This window comes from Salvia splendens, chromosome 14, assembly GCF_004379255.2.
Source record: "Salvia splendens isolate huo1 chromosome 14, SspV2, whole genome shotgun sequence".
In the NCBI taxonomy this organism is placed as follows: Eukaryota; Viridiplantae; Streptophyta; class Magnoliopsida; order Lamiales; family Lamiaceae; genus Salvia; species Salvia splendens.
This window is the reverse complement of record NC_056045.1, coordinates 18,639,092-18,664,401: the sequence shown is the minus strand read 5'-3', so window position 1 is coordinate 18,664,401 and position 25,310 is coordinate 18,639,092. Positions and strand designations below refer to the sequence as shown.

Below are 25,310 nucleotides of genomic sequence, written 5' to 3'. Positions count from 1 at the left end.
AGTATCTCAGTATCATTTAATTTAATGAACCAAAGACTAGTGGCTCATGTGTGGATTTGCCTGGATAATGATCTGATGTGCGTGAAAAATGTTGTGGCTCACCAAAAATCTTTTATATATTAGCCTTCGTGCCATCTCCGAATTAAAGCTACGATACAACTCACTTCCAATTCCCACCTTTTTATTCTTTCAAACTTTGTAAATATTTCGTTCTTTGTTATGCAAAATCATGATGGAAAACAAGGTGCTCTCCCTCCTCCAACCTCTAGAAGCTAAACCCCTCTCAATCCTATGCATAATCCCTCTACTATTCCTCTTCATTTTATCAAGATTACTGCGAAAACGGTATCCACCCGGGCCGAAGGGATGGCCCGTGATAGGCAACATGGGCATGATGGGCCAACTGACTCACCGCGGCCTGGCCGAGCTGGCCAAGCAATACGGCGGCATCGTCCACCTCCGAATGGGCTTCCTCCACATGTTCGCCATCTCCGGCCCGGGCCCGGCCCGAGAGGTGCTCCAGCTCCACGACAACATCTTCTCCGACCGGCCCGCGAACCACGCCATCACTTACCTCACCTACGACCGGGCTGACATGGCCTTCGCCAATTACGGGCCCTTCTGGCGCCAGATGCGCAAGCTCTGCGTCGTGAAGCTCTTCAGCCGCAAACGGGCCGAGTCATGGGACTCGGCCCGGGACGAGGTCGACCACATGGTACGGGCCCTCGGGCTTAGTGCGGGGGAGCCCGTTAACGTCGGCGAGCTCGTGTTCGGGCTCACAAGGAACATCATATACCGGGCCGCCTTCGGGTCGAGCTCGCACGAGGGGCAGGATGAGTTCATATCCATTTTGCAGGAGTTCTCGAAGTTGTTTGGGGCTTTCAATATTGCTGATTTTGTGCCTTGGTTGAATTTCATGGATATTCAGGGCCTTAATGCTAGGCTTGCTAAGGCCCGGGATTCGCTTGATGGATTCATTGATAATATAATTGATGAACATATACAAAATAAGAAGAAATTGAATGATGAATCTGGGGATACGGATATGGTGGATGAATTGCTGGCTTTTTATAGTGAAGAAGACAAGATTTCTGAGCCTGAGGAATTGCAGAGCTCCATCAAACTCACCAGGAATAATATCAAAGCTATAATCATGGTAACCATTACTCCTCTTTAGCTCATTTTTTGATCAATTTTCTTATTACATTCTTATGGATTATTGAAGATTTACAAATTTGTAGCCTAGGTTTTGAATAATCATCCAAATAAGTGAATAATGAATGGATTCACAAATACACTGACGTTCAAAAAAAGAATATAAAATATAAATAGTAAATAAAATATTAAAATTGAAATCAAGGATATGAAGTCAAAAAAACAAAAAACAAATTGTTTTAAAGCATTAAAGCTATCAAAATCATATAGGAAGCTGTTGAGAACATGAAGGTGGTGTAATTAAAAATTACAATAAATGCGTATATAAGTGTTGAAAAGATTGTAAACTTTTTTACAGTTTGTCTCCTTTACAATGTCTATATTTGGAAATAAATCATTTCTCTTCTCTACTCAATAAAATATTAACTATATTTTTTTTCTCTACTTATTACACTTAATAGGCACATTTAAAATCTCGTGCCATTAAAAATTATGATGATCGTCTTGAATGAGACGAAGGGAGTATGTATTAAATAAATATGTTTGGTATACATGTTATATAATGCTTTTACCGTATATATGTTGATTTGGTTACATATTAAAATTTTGGTATGTACTAAGATTTTAGTATGTCGAGGAATGCCGTAATATATGAAAATTCATATCATTGACGTACTAAATTTTTTTGATAAGGTATAAAACCTTACCTATAATCAAGGTATACTAAAATTGAGTGTTTTCGATATTTTTCACACCTCCTAAATACAAATTTTAATTTTAATTTAGTAAAGTAGGAGTATCATAGAAATTTAAAAACAAAGTAAAGGTGGTTAAAATATTTTTAATAGATAAGAATACTACTTTATGGGCAATAAGGTGCAATTATCTTCATCTTTGAGATATCCAAATATAACATGAGATTAGTTTCGTACTAATTTTATTTTATCAATCAAAATAAAATGTTCAAAAATAATGATACATGTAGACAGTAGACCAACTTAATAGACCCCAGAAAGGCTAAACCACCGTAGTGTCACGTGTCTAATCTGAAATGTTGGTTGAATTAGACTGCAGTTCTAACTCTGGCGTAGTAAGAATATCCGTGAACTAACCTTATTTATTTATTTATTTATGACTAAAGTCTCAAAATGGTCTTTAACATATTGCGATTTTTTATTTTGTTTCAAAACATTATCTTTTGAATTATTCGGTCCCTCACATTTGAAAACGGGTCACATTTGGTCCTTTTTGGACGGTTCCGTCAAATTGTTGACGGTTTTAATTACCGGGTCACAAATCCGTCACTAACGCCGCCCTCAACACCTCCTCCACCGGCCGCATGTCCGCCGACGAGCTGAACACCGTCGCCACCAAATCAACGACGAGCTGAACATCGTCGCAACATGCCCGCCGACGAGCTGAACACCGTTCGGATCAGGCTCGGGCTGGGCCAAATCAATCGCCTTCACCGGCGGAAAAATCTTCACCGCGCACCAGGATTGCAAAATTAGGGTTTGGACAGCTCCAATTTCCCCCAAATTGAAAAATCACCAATTGATTTCAACTGCCTATCCGCCAAAAACTACGTCAAAATCTGCTGCCACAAGCATAATTTATGGATCCAGCACGCCGACGCCGTCTCCGGACTAGCCGTCAACGGCGATCGCGGCGAGCTCTACTCAATGTCATGGGATAAGAGCTGCAAAACGTGGAAAACATCTTCCGATATGGCTTGCATCGACTACGTCGGTTCAGCGCATTCCGACGCTGTGAACGCCGTCGCCTCCTCCGGCGGAACCGTCTACACCGGCTCCGCCGCCGGGAAGATCAAGGTGTGGAGAGCCTCCGCCTCCGGCGATAGGAGAAAACAGAGCTTGAAGACGACGCTATCGAAGCACGATTCGAGCGTGAATGCTCTCGCACTGACGCCGGATGGGGCAGGGCTGGCCTCCAGCGGCGGAGTGACTCTGGTTTGGGAGAGGAGAGACGACGACGGCGACGATGAAGAGATGGATTTCTACGTTGCTTGCTGCTTGAAAGGGCATAAAGGGGCGGTGTTGAGCTTGGTTTGTGTTAGTGACGGATTTGTGACCCGGTAATTAAAACCGTCAAAATTTTGACGGAACCGTCCAAAATGGACCAAATGTGACTCGTTTTCAAATGTGAGGGACCAAATAATTCAAAAAATAATATTTTGGACCAAAATAAAAAAATCGCAATATGTTAAGGACCAAGGACTTTAGTCTTTATTTATTTACATATTTCTACTGTGTGCAATTGATTCGATATTACAATTGCTGCACACAGAAAATACAACATACACATCCCATTTTCCTTTACTCATGTCATCATGCAGCATGTTGTGCACAATAAGAAATCATTAATGATAAAGCGTGCCATAATATTAGTCTCTCCCTTCTTAAAATTTTAAACTGTTTTCTTTTTGGTCCGTCCATGTAAAACATAAACTTTTTAATTTTAGAAACTTTTTCCTCTCTAATAAGATGAGACTCATTCTCTAATAACAATACTTTAATTTCCTTTTTTTCTATCTTTCTTACTTTACCAATTGTGCATTAAAACTCATGCCGAACCAAATGTTTATATTTTTCAGAGACAGAGGAAGTATTAATTATCGTGTAAACGAATCAATAATATACTACTACCCCTGTCCCACAATAGTAGTCACATTTAGTGTCAACGCGAGTTTTTATAAAATGAGGTGAATAAGTTAGTGGATTATGAATCCCACTTATATATATAAGTTTTATAATAAAATGTGAGTGAAATAAGTTGGTGAAAAATGGGGCTTATTTACCTCTCTCTTATGTTATTCTCTCTTCATCTCTCACTTAACTTACTATTTTTAATTTCTGTGCTGAAAAAAAGCACCTCTATTAACAAGGAATAGAGAAGTACATTTTTAGATATTAAAAACCCCATTTATTGATATGGTATAATGAGGCTTTTTAAGGAATGAATGACACATTTTTATATATGATATGTAATATTGTTTGAATTATTAATATTATTAGGACGTAATGTTTGGTGGCACCGAAACCGTGGCATCCGCCATAGAATGGGCCATGGCAGAGCTAATTAAAAGCCCAGAAGATCTCCAAAAGGTCCAAGAAGAGCTCAAAAACACAGTGGGCCTGGGCCGAAAAGTCGAAGAGCCCGACTTCGAAAAGCTAACGTACCTCCGCTGCTGCCTGAAGGAGGTCCTCCGCCTCCACCCGCCGATCCCGCTCCTCCTCCACGAGACATCCGAAGACGCCACCGTCTCCGGCTACCACGTCCCGGCCCGATCACGCGTCATGATCAATGCGTGGGCCATCGGGCGCAACCCGGCCGCGTGGGACCGCGCGGACGAGTTCGTCCCGTCACGGTTCCTCAAGGCCGGGGCGCCCGATTTCAGAGGGAGCAACTTCGAGTTCATCCCGTTCGGGTCGGGCCGGAGGTCTTGCCCCGGGATGCAGCTCGGGCTCTACGCGCTCGAGATGGCGGTGGCGCACCTGCTGCATTGCTACACGTGGCAGCTGCCGGATGGCATGAAGCCGTCCGACTTGGATATGAGCGACGTGTTCGGGCTGACCGCACCGCGGGCGACCCGGCTGGTCGCGGTCCCGACCCTGCGCTTGCTCTGCCCGCTCTGAGCCTTTTTGTTATATGTGTTTGTTGTATATTGTTTCTTTTTTGCATGTGTCATTTGAGTTTATGTGTGTGTATATGAATTGCAAATTTTTTTCTTATTGTGATTTTAGATGATAACAAGCAATAGTTTATGTGGAAATGAAATGGATATAGAAATCGATTTACGATTTGTGTTGAGATTTCTTCTTTATCCTTCCTTGGCTTTGAGTTTTGTGTCATTTGCTATTGATCATAAATAAAATTTACATCGACCAAATCAAAACTAATCTATATTTTGTACTCCCTTCACCCCACCATAAGTTTATTTTCTGGAATTAATAAAAAGAAATTATTCTCATCACATTATATATTTTTGTCACATTGTATTTTGTAGGGTTCATCGCGTCAACACTAACGGATCTCTTACCTGGTTCCTTGCAAAGGAGACTAGAGAGAGACAAAAGAAAATTGTTACAAAATTGGAAATATGGAAAAAGTAGTTTATTTTATCATATATATTTGTAAAAATTTAAATTTTTATAAGGCACAACAAATATGCAAATGACATTTATGGAGGCAAAAGTGGAAATATTTTATGGTTGTAATAAGCAAACAACTAAAACTGAATTAAGAGCCTTGTGCTCTACCAACTGAGCTAGACAGGCTTTATGAACAAGTACAGAATTTTGTTAATCACACTTGATTTTCTGTTTTGGTCATATCATATCCGGACCGGATGTCGAAATTGGTATCCAAGTAAATAAAAGTTATTGCGAGGGCTAAAGATAAAATCAGGTTCAACATCCAAAATTTGAGCTTTATTTTAGCTAATAAACTCTAGTAAACAAAGCTCAAGGGTGACGTTTCAATAGCCCACTAGTAGTTATGACTAACTAGTATTAACATCTGTGCTACTCACGAAACATAAAAGTTTCAAATAATGAATATAAATATAATAAAAATATAGAAAAGAAGAACTCAAAGCAATGTGAAGATATAAAAAAAATGTACTACTCCTTAATGAATGTATTATTTATATACAATTTTAATTTATGATCCAAGTGGAGTAAAAACAATAAAATTAATTACAAAAAGAATATGTGTAACTAAGGATCAAAGAATATAAGTTAATTAGAATAAATATACAAATAAAGAAAATATGTGTGAGTAAAGATGAAAGAGTAGAAATTGGAATAAGAAACGTACAATAACAGTATACTCATATTAGATAATTCAAAAAATATTTTAATTAATTAACTATAAATTTAAAATTAAATATTAACTAAAACACTTTAAAATATATAATACATATAGAGCAATCACACTTCAATGACATACTGCAACTTCATATAAAAATAGTAGTATTATTTTAATATTTAGTTAAACTCAAGAATAATTAAAACTTTCGGTCATTCAATTGAATCGAATATAAAAAATGTCTTTATTTTTATGAGGATGAAATATTAAATATTTTAATTAAATAAATATAGCATGAAAATTAAATTATATATTTGTGTTGCCATTTAGTTTATAGATTAATTCAGAGAAGAAATTATTACAATTGTTTTGTCTAATTCTGGGGATCCTCTTAGAACAATTGTTTCAACGATATATCCATCCTATATGAATCATGAAGAGTTGAATAATTGTTTGCATGATCGTGCCATACTTGCTCATACTTTAGAGGTTGTTGATGAATAAAATTTTAATTTTAACCCAAATAGAAGGCAAATTAAACTCTTGAGCACAATTCCAATTTTAAACTCTTTAGCACAATTCCAATTTTAACTCAAATAGAAGGCAAAATAACAATACATAAACTTAATTACAAAGATGAATTTAAATTAAAAAGTATTTATACAAATTCCAATAAATTAATAGTTCAAAATTAAACCCTAATTTTTAAAACATAAATATAATGATATATACGTAACACCCAATTTAAAACTATATTTTTATAAATTTTTTCAAAATCATAAAATCCAATACAAATAAAGCCCAAATAATACATTCCTTAGACTAAAATTTCAACCCAAATAAACCTAAATAACAGTATACTCCATAAATTAATATTTCCTACAACCCCTACAGAAAAATGCGGCGCCTCCCTCCCTTTCTCTTTCTCTCAGCGCCGATTGCACTCTCCCTTCCCATCTCCTCTTTCTCTCTCAGTCGGCATCGCCGCTGCAACCCTTCTCCTTCCTCTGTCACGCCTCCCTTCCTGACGGCGCTGCTATGCTCTGCTTCCTCCCTCCGTCACGCCGTCCACCCGGCTTCCCTGCCGCTTGTTTCACGCCTCCGCTGCCTTGCTGCCGCCGTTGCCGGTAAAGATCGGATCTTCGAAGTGGCAGCTCACTTTCTCGTAGCCAGTCGCCGCCTTGCCGCCACTGCCCCGCCTCCATCAGCCTTGCCGCCTTCGTCACCCATCGTCGGAGCTGTCGCCAACTTCCAAGATTCATGCTACGCTGCAATCAAAAATAAAATTTTCAGTAAATCAATCAATAATAATGTAGATTCAATTAAAGGTGTCTTTATGTATAGGTGTTTTATCTTGTTTGAGAATCTAGTGTTTCATTAGACCAATTTTTTGTCCAATAATATTTGCTTCTTTTCTGACCAATGTTGCCATTTTTTAAATGAGCAAAAGGGTAAATCAAATAGCTTTGAATTTTCTCGCCAAAAAGGCAAATAAGTCTTTTAATTAAACTGACACTTTAGATTATGATAGATTTACAACCCAAATACTCCATTCGTCCACCATTTAAAGAACTCTTTTGTCATTTTGGTTTGTCCACGATTTATAAAACTATTTACTTTATTCCACTTTTAGTATATGGATCTCACATCTCACCAACTTTTTACACTCACAATCTAATATAAAACTAACTTTAAATGGGTCACACATTTCACTCACTTTCTCCATTTACTTTTCTTCATAAAGTCAAACAATTTCTTAAAATCTGTGCCGGGTCAAAATGGCTCTTTAAATGGTGGACGGGGGGAGTATTTAAATAATTTTTCATATGTTAAATATAATTCAAATTTTCGTTTTTATATTATTAATGCGTACAGAATTGAAGATTTGAACTGGAAGAAAAGAAATCAGATCCAATCAGACATTCAGAAAAATCCAAACTAAATAAACATCTTTTTAAATTGCACACACATCCCACTTGTACATGTTTAAACGTAAAGATAAAACTTTCGAATTGAAAACATTTAAACGAACCACAAATTTCGATTACATATAGCCAAAGTGTTTGTTGAAATTTGTTAAGGAGGATCCATGAAATATTGTCCAAATTTGACTCGGCACGAGTTTTAAGAAATGTGAAGAAAATTAAATTGAAAAGTTAGTGGAATGAGAATGTCACATTTATATATTAGTTTTATAATAGAATATGAGTGTAAAGAGTTAGTGGAAACTGAAATGGCAAAACTGAACAATATTTCACGAAGGGAAGGAGTATTTTCTTGTCCAATATCTTGCCTTAATGTTCCCATCAAAATACTTCTTCCGTTCCCAATTAATTGACACCATTTGACTTGGTACGAATTTTATGAAATATAGTGGAAAGTGGGTTGAGTAGAATGTGAGACCTACTTTTATATATTTATTTCATAATAAAATGAGTGAAATGTGTAGTCTATTATCAAAAGTAGTAAAAAGGTAAGAAGGCCAATTAATAGGAAATAGACGGAAAAAGAAAATTGATGCCAATTAATAAGAGACGGAGAAAATAGTAGTTAATTATTTATTAGTCGTAAAACCCAAATTTATATAAAATCATTTTAACATATAAACTGATCGTAATTCATAAACGGCTATAGTGGCAGCTCGATGGCTACTCATTATCCTTCAAGTTGCAATTTAAATATATGTGTTTTTATCAAAATCCTGCAACAGTGATGATCTTAGCTCATTTATATAAGTATGGATAACTCCCCCTCTTATAAGGCTTTTTAAAGAGTGAATGGCCAATTTCTAATATGTATTAGAACAGGCTCAAGTCGATGATGGATTTTATCTCTTTATCTCTTCTCTTACCTACTCATATGATGGAAGTCCGACATGTCATTCCAGCCCACACTTAAGGGGACGCATTAAAATTCTTAAATCTTGTCCGATGATCATAGCTCATCTATATAAGTATGGATAACCCTCTCCTTTATAAGGTGTTTTAAGGGGTGAGTGACCAATTTCTAATAGAAATCTAAATTAAAATTTATATAAATGTAGAAATTAATTCTTTTAGTTTTGTAGTGCAAATATGTAGATTTTTTTAAATCTGTGTAGGAATCATTATTGCAAAGTTTGATAAGTTTAAACTACAACTGCACAAGCAATAATATGAATTCTAACACCACAAAAATTTGAAAGTTTAAACCAACATCCAAATACACATTTAAAAATAAAAACTTTCAAAACTTACTATTCCCGATTGTTAAGTTCTATTGAACCTCAGCTCACTATAGCATGTTGCTTTTATAAAAAAACAAAACTAATCTCAATTTCTTAAGTAAGACTTTCAAACCAACCATCATAAATAACTTTTCATATTTCCTCTGTCCCATTACATGTGACACATTTTTTTAACCTGGTTTTTTAGATATTTTTATTTAATGGTTAAATAAAGAGATAATAAAGTAAGAATAAGAAAAAATCGAGAGAAAAAGTTGAAGAGTGGATAAATAGTAAAAACCTAAAACTTTTGCATCATCTAGAGCATCCACAATAGCATGGACATCCCAACGGACTAGCACTAGGACATCCCAAAAACACCTCCTGCCACGTCACTAGGACTTCCCACGGCACTGTCACATCACTAGGACATCCCACTGCGCAATAGTGGACAAGCACTAGGACTAGCCGACGCTCTAACCAATAAAATAAATTGAAAAATATGATTAATTCATTTTAATTGTTGGTGTTTATCAAATATACAAAAAGTGAATTGCAATGAGTTGTGAATATTGAGTATAAATTAAAAAAAGTAAAAAAAAATTAAAAATAAAAAATGGGACTTCCTACCTCTTATCCGCGCAATAGCGGACAAGAGGCAGGACGTCCGGTTTTGGTGACGGACAAGAGCTCGTCTGTGTTCGGGACGTCCTACCTGACGTCCTACATCTTGTCCACTATTGTGGCGAACACCCCCACGGACATCCCTGACGTCCTACCTCTTGTTCGCGCTGATATCTGCTTTGCGGATGCTCTAAAGGCACATTTTCTATATAAAGTATACTCCCTTCCTCGACCTCCAATTACTGTTAATGTATTTCCTTTGGCTACAAAGATTAAGAAATATATATTTAGCCAGTTAAATGGAGTGGTAATAAAGTACTCCCTCGGTCTATGAAATGTTGTCCACTTTTGTCATTTCGGTTTATCTGCGAAATGTTGTCGACTTTGTTTTCTCCTATTTTTTTTCAATGAACTCACTTTCCACTAACTAATTACCCTCACATTATATTAGAAAACTAATATATAAATGTGGAACTCACATTCCACTAACTTTTTCCATTCACTTTTCTTTACATTTCGTAAAACCCGTGTCAAGTCAAACGTGAACAACATTTCGCGGACGGAGGGAGTATTACACAAAATAAAATGGATAAATAGTGAGAGAATAGAATTAAAAGATGAAATAACGTAACAGATAAATTAAGTATGTTGGATTTTTCAAAAAAGTGACTTGAAATTCGCACGATGACTTGACAACGTTTTTGTGTTATGCTACCTTTTGTTGAAGTTTTAGCAGTGTGTCTAATCTTGATGTTCTCATTGATCAATAGTTAATTTTTGTTGTATATGTCTTTCTAAAGAAGAGACGATTCTTGTTGGTTATATCGATCCAAAACTTGAGATCAAATTGATGAGTATACTAGAGAAAATCTACCAACATACTACTTTTTGCAAACTCCATGCTAGTTACTAGGGAAACCGGATAGCATCCCCCTCTACAGACTCTCTGCAAGTCTAACTAATATTATGTATTCGGGATCCGACCTACAATTGGAACCGCTGGAATTTCTGGGCCGACTTCCAAAACTCACGATTCTCCGACTCTTACGCCAGTTTGTGGAGTTGAGTGAGATGCATTGCTCCAAAAGAGATTTCTCACAACTTAAATTTCTTTGGAGTTGGAAGGTAGAGAAACTCGAGGTATTCAAAGTTGAGCAAGGATCATTGTTTTATTTGGAAGAGCTGGGGGTAAGAAATTGTCATAAATTGGAATATTAAAAAGGTTCAAGTTACCATGCGAATTTTAAGTCATTTTCGACACATAATACATTTTCAGCGTGTTTTTCAAAATGACTTGAAATTCATACGGTTACTTAGATAAGTGTTCACAACACCAGTTAAACACAAAAAATAGTAAATTAGGCATACATCTAAAAAGCCATCTACCATCAATTATCTTGTATTTGTAGAAGGCACAATCTCCTCACTCTAAATGACCTGTCAATCTTAAGGGGGTGTTTGGTGAGTGGTTAGGATAAGGCACTGATAAGTGAGCATCAAGATAAAAATTACTATTTCATCATGTGTTGGAAATTTGGTGTGGGTGAGTCCAACCACTCCTTTAACTTGGAAAAAAGTATAATACAAATGGACCCATTTGCTCCTAGCAACCTAGTAAAAGTCATCGTGTATTCTAAATTAGGGTTTCTTAACTGCGTGCAGATTCCAAAGCATATAAGTTATTTTAAAAAAATTTAAAGATACAAAACAGTGCAATTTCTACGAAATGAGGCCTTTTTTTATGAAGGAGGATCGACGGTGGTTCCCCACCTACCCCCCGAAGTGACTCGGACCCCGGCCTAACGGTCAGAGGTGAAGCGTCTTACCAAGCTGCGCTTCGTTGTCAAGGTGGGACCCAATGGGACCAGCCCCGCAGGAACGGGTCCAGGATTTTTCACCTCCCCCAGCTCCTGGGTCCAGGCACGGGTACATGCTTAATCACCTCCCGAAGCTCTGGAGTCAGGCCAGTGAATCCACTAGGCCCCAGGGAAATTAATTCCCAAGATGCGCCTCCCAGGGATCGAACACGCGACCTCTAGGATGACGCGGTATCCTTGCCTCCCTTCTCAACCAGTTGAGCTAGGAGGCTTGGATGAGGCCTTACGAAATGATGCCTTAACTAGGTACATTTTAAATATTTCAATTTACTACAAAACAATTGGAAAAATCTAGATAAAATGACATTTCTGTGTATTTGGAGGCCACCAAACACCCCCTAAATATCATAAAAAAGAAGTTAGTAGCCTTATATATAGACCACAATTATTGCTAGTTTCCGATTGACACAAAAATTATATACTAAGATAAAAAAAAATTGAATAAAACAACATTATGTAAAACTAAGCATGGACAGACCTACATATATAGTATAAAAAATTAAGGGAGATGTGGTTTTAGAATAATGAGAATTAATGCATACTTGAGAAAGAAACTCCATTCAAAGATGTGTCGTTTTTTCTATTTTCTTCCTTTGTAGTAGTATTTCTTAGTATGGATTGACGTACATCTTGGTCTACACAAGCGCCCCATAGTGTTTGAAATGTGCCCAATGTGGTGACCTTTGATGACGGGTCGAGAAACCTTGTGCAGTAAGTCTCGCTCAAGTATAGATGCCAACGATACTCCATTCTCCATATCGACCTAGGAAGAACAATGAGGTACATATGCTTCACGTCAAGCAGTTATTGGTTGAGTAATTTGCCAACCGCATTTGGTAGTTGTTGGGAGAATGTCCATAGCAATTCCGAGATACATTGATGCGGTAAGCTTTTGAAATGTGCCAGGCAGTTTTGGCCAAAACTGTCATCCTTCAAAATCCAACAAATTAAGCCAGATGACGTAGCCTACTGAGATGCAACGACATAGGAAATTGCTTACATCCTCACTAGTTTCCTTTCTTATTGAGTATTGAACGACATGAAGGAGATCACATTTCATAGTGGACGGGTAAGAAAAAGTTCCCCACTAATTTGAATGAACCAGTCATTATGATCAACCAGTCATCTTATCACGCCACAGTCGTCTTGGAACAAATTGGCTTTGGTAGCAGTTGCAAATTCCTTATCTTCTGCTAACATTATGCTTCAACTAGCGATGTTCATCCAGTATGCCTTCACATTCCCATTGCGATTTCGACATATTCCAACAAAGTTTAGATCTATCAGTTAATTTATATGACATTTAGAAATTTTTCCACTGATTAAGTCTTCTTTCCCATGTGAATGAACTACGCGATCCAGAAGGCTGTCAATCACCTGGCCAGTACTTGGGCGTTGGGAGGAAAGAGAATGAAGTACTATATGCAACGTCTCAATATTTCCCAACCTGCCGTCTAAGGTCACCCTTGGCAGACTTCAAACACTATGGGCGCTTGTATACGCGAAGATAGACATGACATGCAAGGTTTAGATGAATCCATCAGCATTCAAAAGCTAGGATTATCGTGCATGCCAAAGAGATCTACCGGTGTGCAAATGGTTAGCTAGTTGCACGTGATCAATACATGGATCTCTAATTGATAAATCTTGAGTGTTGTTTAAGGATCAAATCACGGGATGAGAACAGCGAAGCTGTCAGTCTACATTTGACTTCACTGTTGGGGAACCAAAAACTCTTATTTGTCGATTTGGCTTGAAAATTGGATAATTCAATCCTCGGCCAACTGCTGGTTAGTCTCACGGATGTTACCTTATTAGGGTAAATGCTAAACATGGACATGATGGTAGTTCTCACAAGGCTTCCAAACTTTATGATTCTTCGACTGTTAGGATAATCCATGAGGAAGATCGATAGGATGACTGTATACATTAAAAATTCTATAAATTTAGAACATGGAAAGCCTCACGAGTTTCGAAGCAGAGGAAGAGTCACTACTTTGTATGGAAGAACTGGAGATAAGATCGTGCAAGAAGTTGGAAAAGCTTCCAGTTCGGTAGTGGAAACTTGGCAACCTAAAGATCAAATTGACTAATATGCCACAATAATTCGTGGACAGAGAGCAGTTCAACTATGCTTCATGCATCACTTTTAAAGATGATGGGTTTTTTTTCACTTTTATGCATTTGTTATTGTGTCATAATTCTCATTATTTTCAAACTATATTACAAAGAGGCCATCCTCCGAAAGGCCATAACTAAGTAGTTGAACTAAACTTTTTCGGCGTGTTCTCTAGGATGACATGAAATTTGCACGGTGATTGAGATTTTTTGTTTAGTGTTATGTTACTTTATGAAATTTGCACGGTCATTTTAGATGACTTTTCTGAACAAAATCCTAGTAAACAAGCATATATAGTATTTTTGGAATGATTAAAGCCTTCACAATTAGACTTGACAAGTGGATCAGGATGACCGACCACAAGTCTGGTTGGCTGCAACTATATTTGTCAAGTGGGTCGTGGATTGGATTAGTCCGGCCACAAAACTGATTTGACCTGGGCCATCAGAGAAAGTTAACTGGTTTAGGATGTTCCACGGATCTGTTGTCGTGTTTCTTGGAATGAAACAAGTCATCTACAACTAAATTTGTTAAATGGTAGGAATGGCCTGACTCAGTCCCTCCTTGTCTAGGAGAAATCTATAAATTTGAGTATTTTTTACATGTAAATTATTTTTTTTGGAGTAGACTACTTATTATTTATAATGAGACAATTTAAAGTGATACATAAAGTTTAATGAGATATAAATTATAGAAAATTTTAGTTAATTTTTCTAAAGTGAATTGATATAATTTGTTACATTGCAATATGGATCTTCCTATGATAAAAAAAATTGACTTTTACTTAATTTAAATGATTATTTTGTTGTTGCCTATATTATATCATTTCATCATCCCAAAGTGAGAAAATCCACATTCTAGTTAAACAAAGTTCCCCCACGTCACTTCTAATAAATAATTGTAGTCCATGTAGGCTTGAGACATTTAATGATAGTATTAAATAGTTATGAAATAATACTCCATCTATTCTAGTTAAAATGCCTTTTTTCGCATTTGTTTGTAAGAAATAATAATAAATAGTTAAAGTGGTGATAAATTAAAATAAGAGAGAATAATGTAGAAGAGACTCTTCTCTATATTTTCTTATTTTACTTTCTCTTCACTTTAACTATTTAAATAATTTTTTTCCAAAATGTGCGAGGAAAAAAAAAGGCATCTTAACTAGGACAAAGAGAGTATTGTTTACTCCCTCCATTCCATAGTACTCCCTCCGTTCGCCATTAGGAGTCTCAATTCTTAACGGCACGAGTTTTAAGAATTGTTAAGAAAAGTGAGTAGAAAATAGTTAGTGGAATAGAGGTCCCACTTATATATATTAGTTTAAAATGAAATATGAGTGGAATTAGTTAGTAGAATGAGATACTCTATTTCCATTTATGGTAAAAGTGAATCGGGAACCCTATTCGCGGACGAACTAAAATGGAAAAACGAGACTCCTATTTGCGGACGGAGGGAGTAGTGGAGACATTTTTTTCCGGCACGGAGATTGGGAAAAATTATGGTAAGTGAGTTAAGTAAAAGAAGAATAAAGTAGGAAATGAAAATGGTACATAGATGAAGAGAGAATAAAGTAAGTGAGAAGAAATTTGTTGAAGAGAAATGACTTTACTATTATGGAATGTACTAAAATGACAAAATGACTCAATTACTATGGAACGGATGAAATATTATTTTTTTCATAAGACGTATCTAGAGATGCTGGAATTGTTATTGCATTAAATCATGTTCTAATTGTGATCAAGTTGATAGTACCACTTTAAGGTGTTTAAAACTAAATATTTATTGGATGTAAAAAATGGTTAATTCGAATTTAATTTCAATACAATACGAAAATATCTTGAACTAGACAAAATTTGGTAAATAAGTTAATTAAAGTAAACCCACAATACGTTTAATTAATAAATAAATATTGAATATATTAAACACGAACAAATAATTGATCAAATGGTATCCTGATTATTAGTAATTTTGAAAGTGATATCGTTAATATTAAGTTGAACTACAATTAAATTGTGCCTCAATATAATTTATTGTTAGCTGAACAGGTAAATCCGAGCTGAAGCCCCTTTATTCACTAAACTTAATCCGATAATTATTAGCTAAAGGAAAAGATAAATTATTTTATTCGAAAATACGAAGTTTGAATTATAAAGAAAAAATAAAATTGCTTCAAAAAAGCTAGAGGAAAAGTGATGGTTTTCACACCGCTTTATCTCATTTAATTGTAATGTTTGAAACCTTTTTTTTCCATAATTCGGTTAAATTTCTGCTTGATCTATGATCCTGATTCCTTTCCTATATTTCTTGTCATCTATTCATGAATTCTAGCAAGTAGGATTTAAATCGAAATTGCATATGTTCGAAAATTTTCTACAACACCTTAAATGAATTCTTAGTATTCGGAATTTTGTTGGATGAATTTCTCTTCAAAACTTACATATAATGTTGAGTTGGTTAGCGAAGAAAAAAGGTGAAATATAGGTTAGTAAAATGTATGGAATATTCCAACTGAGATATCCAAAAATGGTAAATCGGGACGGAGCCATTTTGCCAAAAATAAAGTAGCAAATATCTTCAATAAAAGTATTTCCGTTGCCGGGACTTGAACCCGGGTCTCTCAGGTGAGAGCCGAGTATCCTAACCAACTAGACTACAACGGATTTCCGGTATGTTTGTACTTTGATTTATAATAAGACTTAAAACACCAACCAAAAACCCTTCTCAGTTTCATTTTCACTCTTTATGTTTCTTCCTCTCTCTTCTTTTCCCAACTCTTCTATCCACAGCGGCCTGTTGTTCTTCCAGGTACTTCTCTGTTTTGTTCGTTAATATGTTATGTTTTTCCCTTCAATAGTTCTTTGTTTGACTGTATGTGGTTGCATTTCCAGTTTGACTGCTCATTTTATTTGGCTGAAGTTAAGGTAGCTCACAGTTCGATTACCAACTCTGTTTAAGTAATCGTAAAATTGAATGAATTGATAATTAAACATAACAAATTGAGCACTGGTTGTGAAAAAGTTTGGGGAGAATCAATGTATTAGAGAGTGCAAGCTACGGTTTCACGAACAATCGGTTTTTAATTGTAGAGTTTCGGAAGAAACAATATATTTGATAGTGCGGGGGAAAAGTTGCGATCGCTGTGGATTCGAAGGCGATTACTGCCTTTTTTGTGAAACAAATAGGATAACTGATGAATTTTCTATTTGAATTGTGGTTGAAGGAGTTGGGATGCAGTGGTTTGCATTTTTTGTATTGGGGTTGTGTTTGATGTCTAAAAGGGGTTACATGTTATTCAGGCACATTGCTTTGCTGATCGACGGGACTTGTTTTAATTTCCTTTTTTCAAAGTATTGGTTGTATGTTGTTATGTGTGAATCAGTATAAGGCATGGCGGCCTGCCCTCGTCACCTGAGGCTCTTTAACCAATCATTTACTTTGTTACTGGGTGCGCTGTGCAGCTTCTCATTTCCCGCATAAATTTGCAACAGCTTACACTTGCCCAGGAGCGATGTCGTCCGGGTTAACTTGTGGTCCCTTGAAATATAGCATGGACTTACCAGCAAGGGGGCTAGGATCACATAAGAAGCAGTTCTCTGTTGTGCCGAGTTTTGGGTTATCTACAAAATTTCTTTTGTGGGAAAGGTTAAATTGCCTCAGTTCACTTATAGATTTCGTATCCATAACTTGTTGTCGCTGATACCTTGTATTTACAATCATGTAGAAATGGTTTAGCTGCATCGACTTGTAGATATAAACAGAGAGTGCCTTCTGTAAAGTGTGCAATGGATGCTACCTTTGGAGATTCTAGCAATGACTCAACTGGTAAAATTCGTGATTTTTTCTTGGCTCGTCATTCAAATAGCTTTTTTGATAACCTTCGTGATCCTGTCATCCTTGAAAGAGGTTTGTTTTATGACAATTGCACTAATGTATTTGAGCCTCTCATTGAGTCAAACATAGGAAACCCTTACTATGAGTTTAACCTTTAAGGTCTATGGTACATTTGGACTCATGTCTTTTTTGCTAGCCCCATTTGATATTCTCTGTATGTCGAAACATCCTAAAAATTTTCTTAATTATTGAATAGAAATGATCGCCTGTACAAGATTCTTCTAAGGCTTCTTGCTTGGTTCATATAAAAATTTGTAAATATTGGATGTGTAGGTCCAGATTTAATATTTGGCATGCTCTTCAAATTCATGGCTTCATGAGATAGCTTCTTATCACATGTTACTTATTCATCACTACTTGTTTAACTTGCTATATAGTCACGTTAGCATTATTGCATCACCAATACCCCTCAGTCTCCTGCAGTATCAATTTCGGATGTGAAGTTCTGTCTTTCTGATCTTCATCCTGTATTTTCCCTCTTGGTGCAGTGATATTTCCGAGAATTAATGTCAAGGATCCTTACAAGCGACTAGGAATCAGCAAGGAAGCTTCAGAAGAAGAAATTCTAGCTGCTCGGAACTTCTTAATACAAACATACGGAGGACACAAGCCCAGTGTGGATGCAATTGAAGCAGCACATGATAAAATCATCATGCAAAAATTTTACGAAAGGAAGAACCCTAAGATCAACGTCAAGAAAAAGGTCAGGGAAGTAACCCAGCATAAATATGTCCAGGCTGTCACAAGCAGGTTTAGAACCCCATCCACAAGGGTCATTGTAAAAACTTCTGTAGCTTTCTTGATACTCGGAGTGCTAACTGTACTCTTTCCAACGGAAGAAGGCCCAACACTTCAAGTTGCTATCTCTCTGATACTCACAATGTACTTTATTCATGATCGCCTCAAGGCCAAATTGCGTGCTTTTCTCTATGGGTAAGTCCTCAACTTTTTCAAATTGAAAGAACGATAGCCTGTGACATTAATTACACAGTAGAAGAAAAAGTTTCAAATCCATATATTTGGTCTCATGGTGACAATTGCTGCTATATTTGTTCAGAGCTGGGAGTTTTGCTTTTTCGTGGCTTCTAGGAACGTTCTTGATGGTTTCTGTGATGCCACCTATACTCAAAGGGCCAAGGAGCTTAGAAGTGACAACGTCGTTGATAAGCTACATTATCCTTTGGGTTTCATCTACTTATCTTCGATAGTCGTTTCTCTTATGCATAACCAAAGTTTTTGGTAGCTTCTTGTCGCAGTTGCTATCCTTGCGGTTGCAAAATGTGGGTACAAACTGATCGATATGTAGCGGGGAGAGGTTTCCATAGATGAGGCTAGAAAGTTAAGTGGAGATGGCTTTGAATGAAACATTTTGAGAGTAGTGTTATGAGTTGCAAGATATACCAAAGGGCTGATTCACTGTTTTGTCTGCGGTTCTCTTTTTTGTAGTTGCATTGGTTTTAACAAAGTACATGTCTCTTTGTGCAGGATTGTTAATTTGAGCATCTTTTGCTTTAAGAATATAGGGTTAGTGCCCAAAGAGGCAAGATATGTTTGAAAATTGTCCCAACTTTATGAGTATGTATTTCTAATTAAAAAATAGACAATGGAATGAAGAAAAATAATATCAATAAACAATCAAAATGCAAATTTACGCACATCAGAACTTGGAGTCCCAAACCATGATTTACCTAATTCAAAAGCCTTTGCTCTCAAGAAATCAAAACCACAATCTACATAGTTGAATTGGAGAGAGATCAAATACACTTGTGAAATTTGACAAGATTGTGCCCATGCTTCATTCACTCTATTCTATTTTCAAATTCACTTGTTCGTTGCATACGAATTTGTTGCAATAAATCATCTCCAAAACAAGCAATAATATTAATCGACTTGTTTCAGTTGTGTAAAGGCAAAACAACGAAGTCGATCAAGTGTGAAAAATTGCAGATAAAACTCCACTGCCACTGGCATTCTATTCAACCAAAAAAAGAATGCCATATCGCATAATAAAGCAATACCGAAAGTTGAAAAGCCGCATAAAATCACTTTTGAGTCGGATTGGATTTATGGACTAACATATTAGCTACAGTTTACACGAATATTAGGAAATATATTTGCTTATCTCGGATTCTCGTATTAATTGGACATGCTAATATGGAATTATTTATTTAGGATCGATATGTAGTAGTACAATTATTAAATGATTGTTAAAACTCTTTTCTTAGTACTATAAAATACTCTAGTAATCTTACTAGGATTTAGATACTAGTACTACTAACAAATTTCGTTAGATATCTTGATTTAATAACTTTATAATAATATCATGACAATCCGACATGATCATATACCGAATTAATGAGTTTGAGTCAAGTCTTATAGAGTTTAGGTCATTATTTAAATTTAAATCATTATAAAATTTTAATCATTTTATAACAAGTTTTTACTGTGTGATATCATATTGTATCATGTAATGTCAAATTTTGATTGTGTAATATCATGTATGAGTCGTTATCTTGTTGTATCAAGCTAAATTATATAGTACTACTAAAGTTATTAACATTAACGGTTTGCATGACATGATAACCCCGCATGAACACACACGAAGTTATTGGGTTGAGGCCCAATAAGAATCTGATAATTTCTGGTTTGTTTGGGTTTGACTTAATTGGGTCGAGTCGATATCGGATTGACCCAATAACTATCCAATATGCACAATTTGTCAGCCCTAATAAATTTACATTACCTCTTTTTCAATGATATAATATTATAACTAATTTATCTTTATTATATACTTCATCCGTCCCCAAAGAATATGCACTTTGAGTTCGACACGAGTTTTAATGCAAAATTGGAAAAGTAAGAGATGTTGAAAGAAAAAGTAATTAAAGTATTGTTAGTGGAGAATGAGTCCCACCTCATTAGAGTGAAATTCCAAAATTAGAAAATGTATATTCTTGTGGGACGGACTAAAAAGGATAGAGTGCGTATTCTTGTGGGACGGAGGGAGTACTTAGTAATTCTTAATAACTTTTAATATTACTATTTTAGAAAAAAAATTACTGATTTAGATTATGATTTAATTGTAGTAATATTAATTAATATACTACATAATTAAACTATTGTATTAATTGGCTAATAAATTACAGTACTCTATGTTTTTTCTAATAAATTTTTACAGAATTATTTTAGAGTTTAATTTCTTGTTTTCCCTTTATTTTTAGTGTTTTTTATTAAAATTTCCTGAAATAATTTATCATGAGGTACTATAAGTTATTAGTTCGATAACAATAGAATTTTTGTATTACGTTATTCATTGACGGGGTCCAACAATGAAGAAAGTCAGCTAGTTGATGGAATCGATGATGGAGGATACGCCGTCGGTATTGGAGATGCAACAACGCATCTTTACACTAGCTTAGGCCATCTGCATCGCTGTCTCTTATCCGTCTCATCTATTCACTATTCATGAGCCTCACTGCATCGCTGTCTCTTATCCGTCTCTTAACCGTATCATCTCTTCACTATTCATGAGTCCCACTGTACTTTTCACCCATCTCTTAGCTAAGAGACAACACCTACATCCCTTCATCTCTTAACCATCTCTTAACCATCTCATCCCTTAACTATTCATTCAATTTCATTTTTTATTTTTATTTCCAACAAATTCAATTAATAAAAACACACTTCATTAAATAAAATAAAATTACAACTTAAAATTCTAAAAAAATAAAAAACCACATTAATAAAATCCTAAAAAAATTAAAAAATACATAATTTAAAATCTTTTGCCCACTCTCTCTAAATTCAAAATCTCAAAACTCAAAAAAAGCAGAAGAAGATATCATCAGTTGCGACGTCTTATTCCATGGGATCAAAGCTCGAGGCAACAAAAATTCGCAGCAATAGACTTGGGGAGGTGAAGGATTTTATTTCGAATTTGGGAGAGAGCTCCGACGAACTTTTAGTATGTGGATTCCAACGATACTTGAAAATTCAGGGTATTTGATTTTTTTATTCGACGCATTTGCTCAAATGGATCCATGAATTGATTAAATTTGGGAGAAGAATAATGTTTTGAGATGAAGAATGTAGAGTGTTTGATTGAGAATATAGAATTTTTTTATGGTGGATTAATTTGTGGGAATGATTTAATATTTATAAAAGTGATTGGGGGCTTAAAACGGCTAGTATATTTTTTGAGATTTTTTTTATTTTCAAATTTTTCCTGAATTTAAAAAAAAACAAAAAAAAACATTTTTTCAGATAAAAACGACGCCCACTCGCGGGCCGGCGAGTGGGCGTCACGGATGAACCGACGCTCGCCACGTGGCGCTGGCGCGTGGCGAGCTGTCTCACCAACTCTCCCTCCGGGACGAGACGTCCGATGAGACCAGACCGAGACGGAGGGTTGCATCGCCGTCTCTTATCCGTCTCATCTCTCCGAGACGAGACCGAGACGGATAAGAGACGTGTTGCGGATGCTCTTAAGGTTGAATAACTACTTTTCTATTTATAGATTTTATAACAATTTTAGATAAAGTAATTTTAAATATTTTTTAACAAATAATTTTGCTATATATTACTCCCTTCGTCCCACAATAGAAGTCACTCTTGTTGTGGGCACGAGTTTTAAGAAAAAGTAAAGAATATTAGGTTGGAAAAGTTAGTAAAATATGATGCCACTTTTTTGTATTAGTTTTATAATAAAATGCAAATGCGAGTGAAATGTGAGACCTATTTACTATTCATGGTAAAAATGAAATGTGATTCTTATTGTGGCATGATTCAAAATGACAAAATATAATTCTTACTATGGGACAGAGGGAGAATTTTTTTTTATTTCAATTTTAGTATGATTTGAATTTGAGGTTAAAATAATAAACCATGTAAATTAATTAAAAAATGTATAATTAGATACATGCAGCATAAATAGGTAGTATGATACTGTAGAAGAGAGCCTACGGTAAGAAATAGTGGAGCCACAAATTAGTTGCATCACAGCTCAGCTACACACATTTCCCAGTTATAAATATTCGCTCCAAATTTAAACGGGAAAATGAAAAGCACGAGATCATGATTTTCACAGTTATTAAAAACAATTAATCCAGAAAAAGAAAAAACAAAATAATAAAATCATAATTTTGTTACCTTCCTGGATTCGGAATTCATCTCATCGCATTCACAGAATCCACTTACCGAAATCCGATACTGCGTTGTTTGAACGCACAATAGAAATAGATCTGCTGATGTGATTAACCTCTCGCTGTCTCCAATTCGTCGCTCATATTCCCAATTCCTTTTCCACCTTTTTCGATTACTTTTTCCCCCAAACGGAATCACACGGCATGAATCCGGAGGAATTTCGGGCGATTTTGTCGAGATCGGGGACCGAAATCTGGGCGTTGATTAAGGCGGCGATTTGCGTTGCTGGCTCGGATTACGGCGATGAGTTGCGCCGCCGCCGCGATGAACTCGTTGAGTTGCTTTACGCGCCGGAGGCGCAGATATGCCGGAACTGCAGCGGCGATATCCGCCGCCGTGTAGTTGATCACGAGCCCTATTTTCCGGAGAATATTTGTGTTAATAATTTTAATAGTAGTGATAACGTAGATAATAGTAGTATTAAGTTCGATGTAGATGATGAAAATAAGAAATTCAGCGAAAACGTCAGGGAATCCAATGATGATTTTGCTAAGAGTCCATTGACTCCGGAGTCGAATCTTAGCGGCGGAGAAGAGGAGGATGGGGATGCGTACGGTGGCTTGTTTGATGACGAACAGACCAAAATCTTCAGTATTAAAGAGCAGCTTGAAGATCTAAACCAGGTTTTTGATTTGTTTCGATTACGATGCTTGTGCTAGTTTAGTAATTTGCTTAATTGTTTTTGCATAATTTGATTTTTTTTTGTTCAGAGTGAAGATGCTGTGGTGGATTTGCTGCAAAGCCTAGCAGATATGGATATCACATTTCACGCTCTCAAGGTAAAACTTATATTAATGGAAAAAAACACTTATTTATTTTAATTTTTTCTGAAATTGAGGAGGTTATTGTGTAGGATACTGATATAGGAAGGCATGTGAATCGATTGAGGAAGCATTCATCAAATGAAGTGCGCAGATTGGTGAAGCAGCTTGTCAGGTTTCCAGATTCTTCTCTTTGCTATGTGGATTTACTATTCTCCTCTTGATTTGTATGATTGAGTTGTTAGTAATTGGTTTCTGTTAATGTTTTTTGGTATGTAGAAAATGGAAGGAAACTGTTGATGAATGGGTAAGGGTGAACCAACCACAAGCAACTTCAAACCTTATAGGTAGTAAGTTGTTTCGGAATTAAAAAACTGCTGTTTTTTGCAATAGCTTGATAGACGTGATAAGAGTAGTTTCTGTGAAAAATGAATGTGTTAATACTGGGTGGTGATGGTGGTGGCAGCTGATGGGGATTCACCTCAGCAGAGCATACCCAGAAATCAACAAAATGGCCATCACCAGGTGATTCGAATGTTGTTTTAGTCAGCTATGTTTATGTGAAAAGATGAAAGGACCGAGGAAGAAAGCTTAATGAATACTCGCTTTTCATTTAAGAAGTATTGATGCAAATCTGAAGTTTCAGTTTCCACAGGTTCCAGATTTTGGGTACTCCCCGAATCCACGAAGTGAGCTTTAAATTATATCCTATATTTTCAGTTGGATTTCTTGATTTAGTTCTTTTCATTAGTAGATTGACATTGGATTTCTTCTTCCTGTTTAGATGAACCAAAGCCTAAACCACCACAGTCCGGAGCTCGAAGAGAAGCTCCATTAAGGCCACCTCAATCAGTTCCTAAGTCTACTTCAGCTCCTCCTAATGTACTTGACTGCTCTGCTAAAAGTTTTTAACATTCATACATGTCTTGCTCTATCTACTTGAATGAGTTTGATGCGGGCGTTCCAAAGTTGGTTATGTTTCTTAATAGGAAATTATGCCTTCATTGATAAATTATCCTATTTTACTTACCCATAATGTATATATGATTGATGAGTATTGTCAAACCTTCTGAAGTGTACCACATTGTTACCTCCGATTTTGTTGTAATGTCAAGTAATATAATGACATTTCTGTGTAACATGATCTTGTAGAGAGCACAAAGGGAACCAGTCATGGATGACGAGAAGCTAAACTCAGCAAGAAAGCGTCTTCAGGAGAACTACCAAGAAGCTAAGAATGGTCCGCTTTCAATCTTTGGGATATGTTTCTATAAACTTTTTCTTGTCTGAAAACTGATTAATCATACGTGTTGGTGTATTTTTCGTCTATGAAGCCAAAAAGCAGAGAACGATTCAAGTGATGGACATTCATGATATTCCTAAACCAAAGAATGGCTTCATTGCCAAGAACAAAGGCAGCTTTGCGGGGAGGCATAACCGGTGATTCTGCCTAAATTAATATTTCATTGGTTTCATTGCACAACTTTGTTTCTGTATAAAGAAAGAAGTTGATGTGACATCCTTATTCACATTTTGAGTTGCAGCACAAATTGAAGTACTAGTATACAACTTTTGTGGATCTGTGCTTTAAAATTTTGTACTACCAACGATGCCTTTAACTTGATTGTTTGCTTTGGAGGTGATTA

General features: G+C 36.1%; 3 protein-coding genes and 1 non-coding gene across 5 annotated transcripts; 3 read left to right on the top strand and 1 right to left on the bottom strand.

Moving 5' to 3' along the window:
• Positions 1-72: 72 nt before the first annotated feature.
• On the top strand, positions 73-4,986 carry LOC121764032 (cytochrome P450 84A1-like). Its single transcript, XM_042160126.1, has 2 exons — positions 73-1,156; positions 4,191-4,986. Exons 1-2 carry the CDS (start codon positions 230-232, stop codon positions 4,809-4,811), a joined length of 1,548 nt encoding a protein of 515 aa, XP_042016060.1. The 5' UTR covers positions 73-229; the 3' UTR covers positions 4,812-4,986.
• Positions 4,987-16,397: 11,411 nt separating this feature from the next.
• Positions 16,398-16,470, bottom strand: TRNAE-CUC. Its single transcript has one exon. It is a non-coding gene; the product is annotated as a tRNA-Glu (tRNA).
• A 70-nt stretch (positions 16,471-16,540) lies between these two features.
• LOC121765976 (protein CHAPERONE-LIKE PROTEIN OF POR1, chloroplastic-like) lies at positions 16,541-19,195 on the top strand. Its single transcript, XM_042162284.1, has 5 exons — positions 16,541-16,615; positions 17,269-17,452; positions 17,532-17,632; positions 18,190-18,634; positions 18,759-19,195. Exons 2-5 carry the CDS (start codon positions 17,319-17,321, stop codon positions 18,907-18,909), a joined length of 831 nt encoding a protein of 276 aa, XP_042018218.1. The 5' UTR covers positions 16,541-16,615; positions 17,269-17,318; the 3' UTR covers positions 18,910-19,195.
• Positions 19,196-22,748: 3,553 nt separating this feature from the next.
• Positions 22,749-25,310, top strand: LOC121765481 (probable mediator of RNA polymerase II transcription subunit 26c). Of its 2 annotated transcripts, none has more exons than XM_042161659.1 (9): positions 22,749-23,526; positions 23,614-23,682; positions 23,757-23,839; positions 23,944-24,011; positions 24,131-24,189; positions 24,320-24,353; positions 24,449-24,546; positions 24,817-24,904; positions 24,999-25,310. In XM_042161659.1, the coding sequence occupies exons 1-9, from the start codon at positions 23,047-23,049 to the stop codon at positions 25,106-25,108; spliced, it is 1,089 nt and encodes a 362-aa protein (XP_042017593.1). In that variant the 5' UTR covers positions 22,749-23,046; the 3' UTR covers positions 25,109-25,310. The 2 variants fall into 2 exon arrangements, with proteins under 2 accessions (XP_042017593.1, XP_042017592.1); XM_042161658.1 differs by having other exon boundaries at positions 24,311-24,353.

Excerpts from the sequence above, each read along its gene's own strand:
- LOC121764032 (XM_042160126.1), top strand. The coding sequence starts at position 230 with ATGATGGAAAACAAGGTGCTCTCCCTCCTCCAACCTCTAGAAGCTAAA. Across the intron at positions 1,157-4,190 it reads ATATCAAAGCTATAATCATG|GACGTAATGTTTGGTGGCAC; the intron begins GTAACCATTACT and ends TAATATTATTAG.
- LOC121765976 (XM_042162284.1), top strand. The coding sequence starts at position 17,319 with ATGTCGTCCGGGTTAACTTGTGGTCCCTTGAAATATAGCATGGACTTA. Across the intron at positions 17,633-18,189 it reads TTCTAGCAATGACTCAACTG|TGATATTTCCGAGAATTAAT; the intron begins GTAAAATTCGTG and ends CTCTTGGTGCAG. Across the intron at positions 18,635-18,758 it reads TTGCGTGCTTTTCTCTATGG|AGCTGGGAGTTTTGCTTTTT; the intron begins GTAAGTCCTCAA and ends ATATTTGTTCAG.
- LOC121765481 (XM_042161658.1), top strand. The coding sequence starts at position 23,047 with ATGAATCCGGAGGAATTTCGGGCGATTTTGTCGAGATCGGGGACCGAA. Across the intron at positions 24,354-24,448 it reads GTACTCCCCGAATCCACGAA|ATGAACCAAAGCCTAAACCA; the intron begins GTGAGCTTTAAA and ends CTTCCTGTTTAG. Across the intron at positions 24,905-24,998 it reads CTACCAAGAAGCTAAGAATG|CCAAAAAGCAGAGAACGATT; the intron begins GTCCGCTTTCAA and ends TCGTCTATGAAG.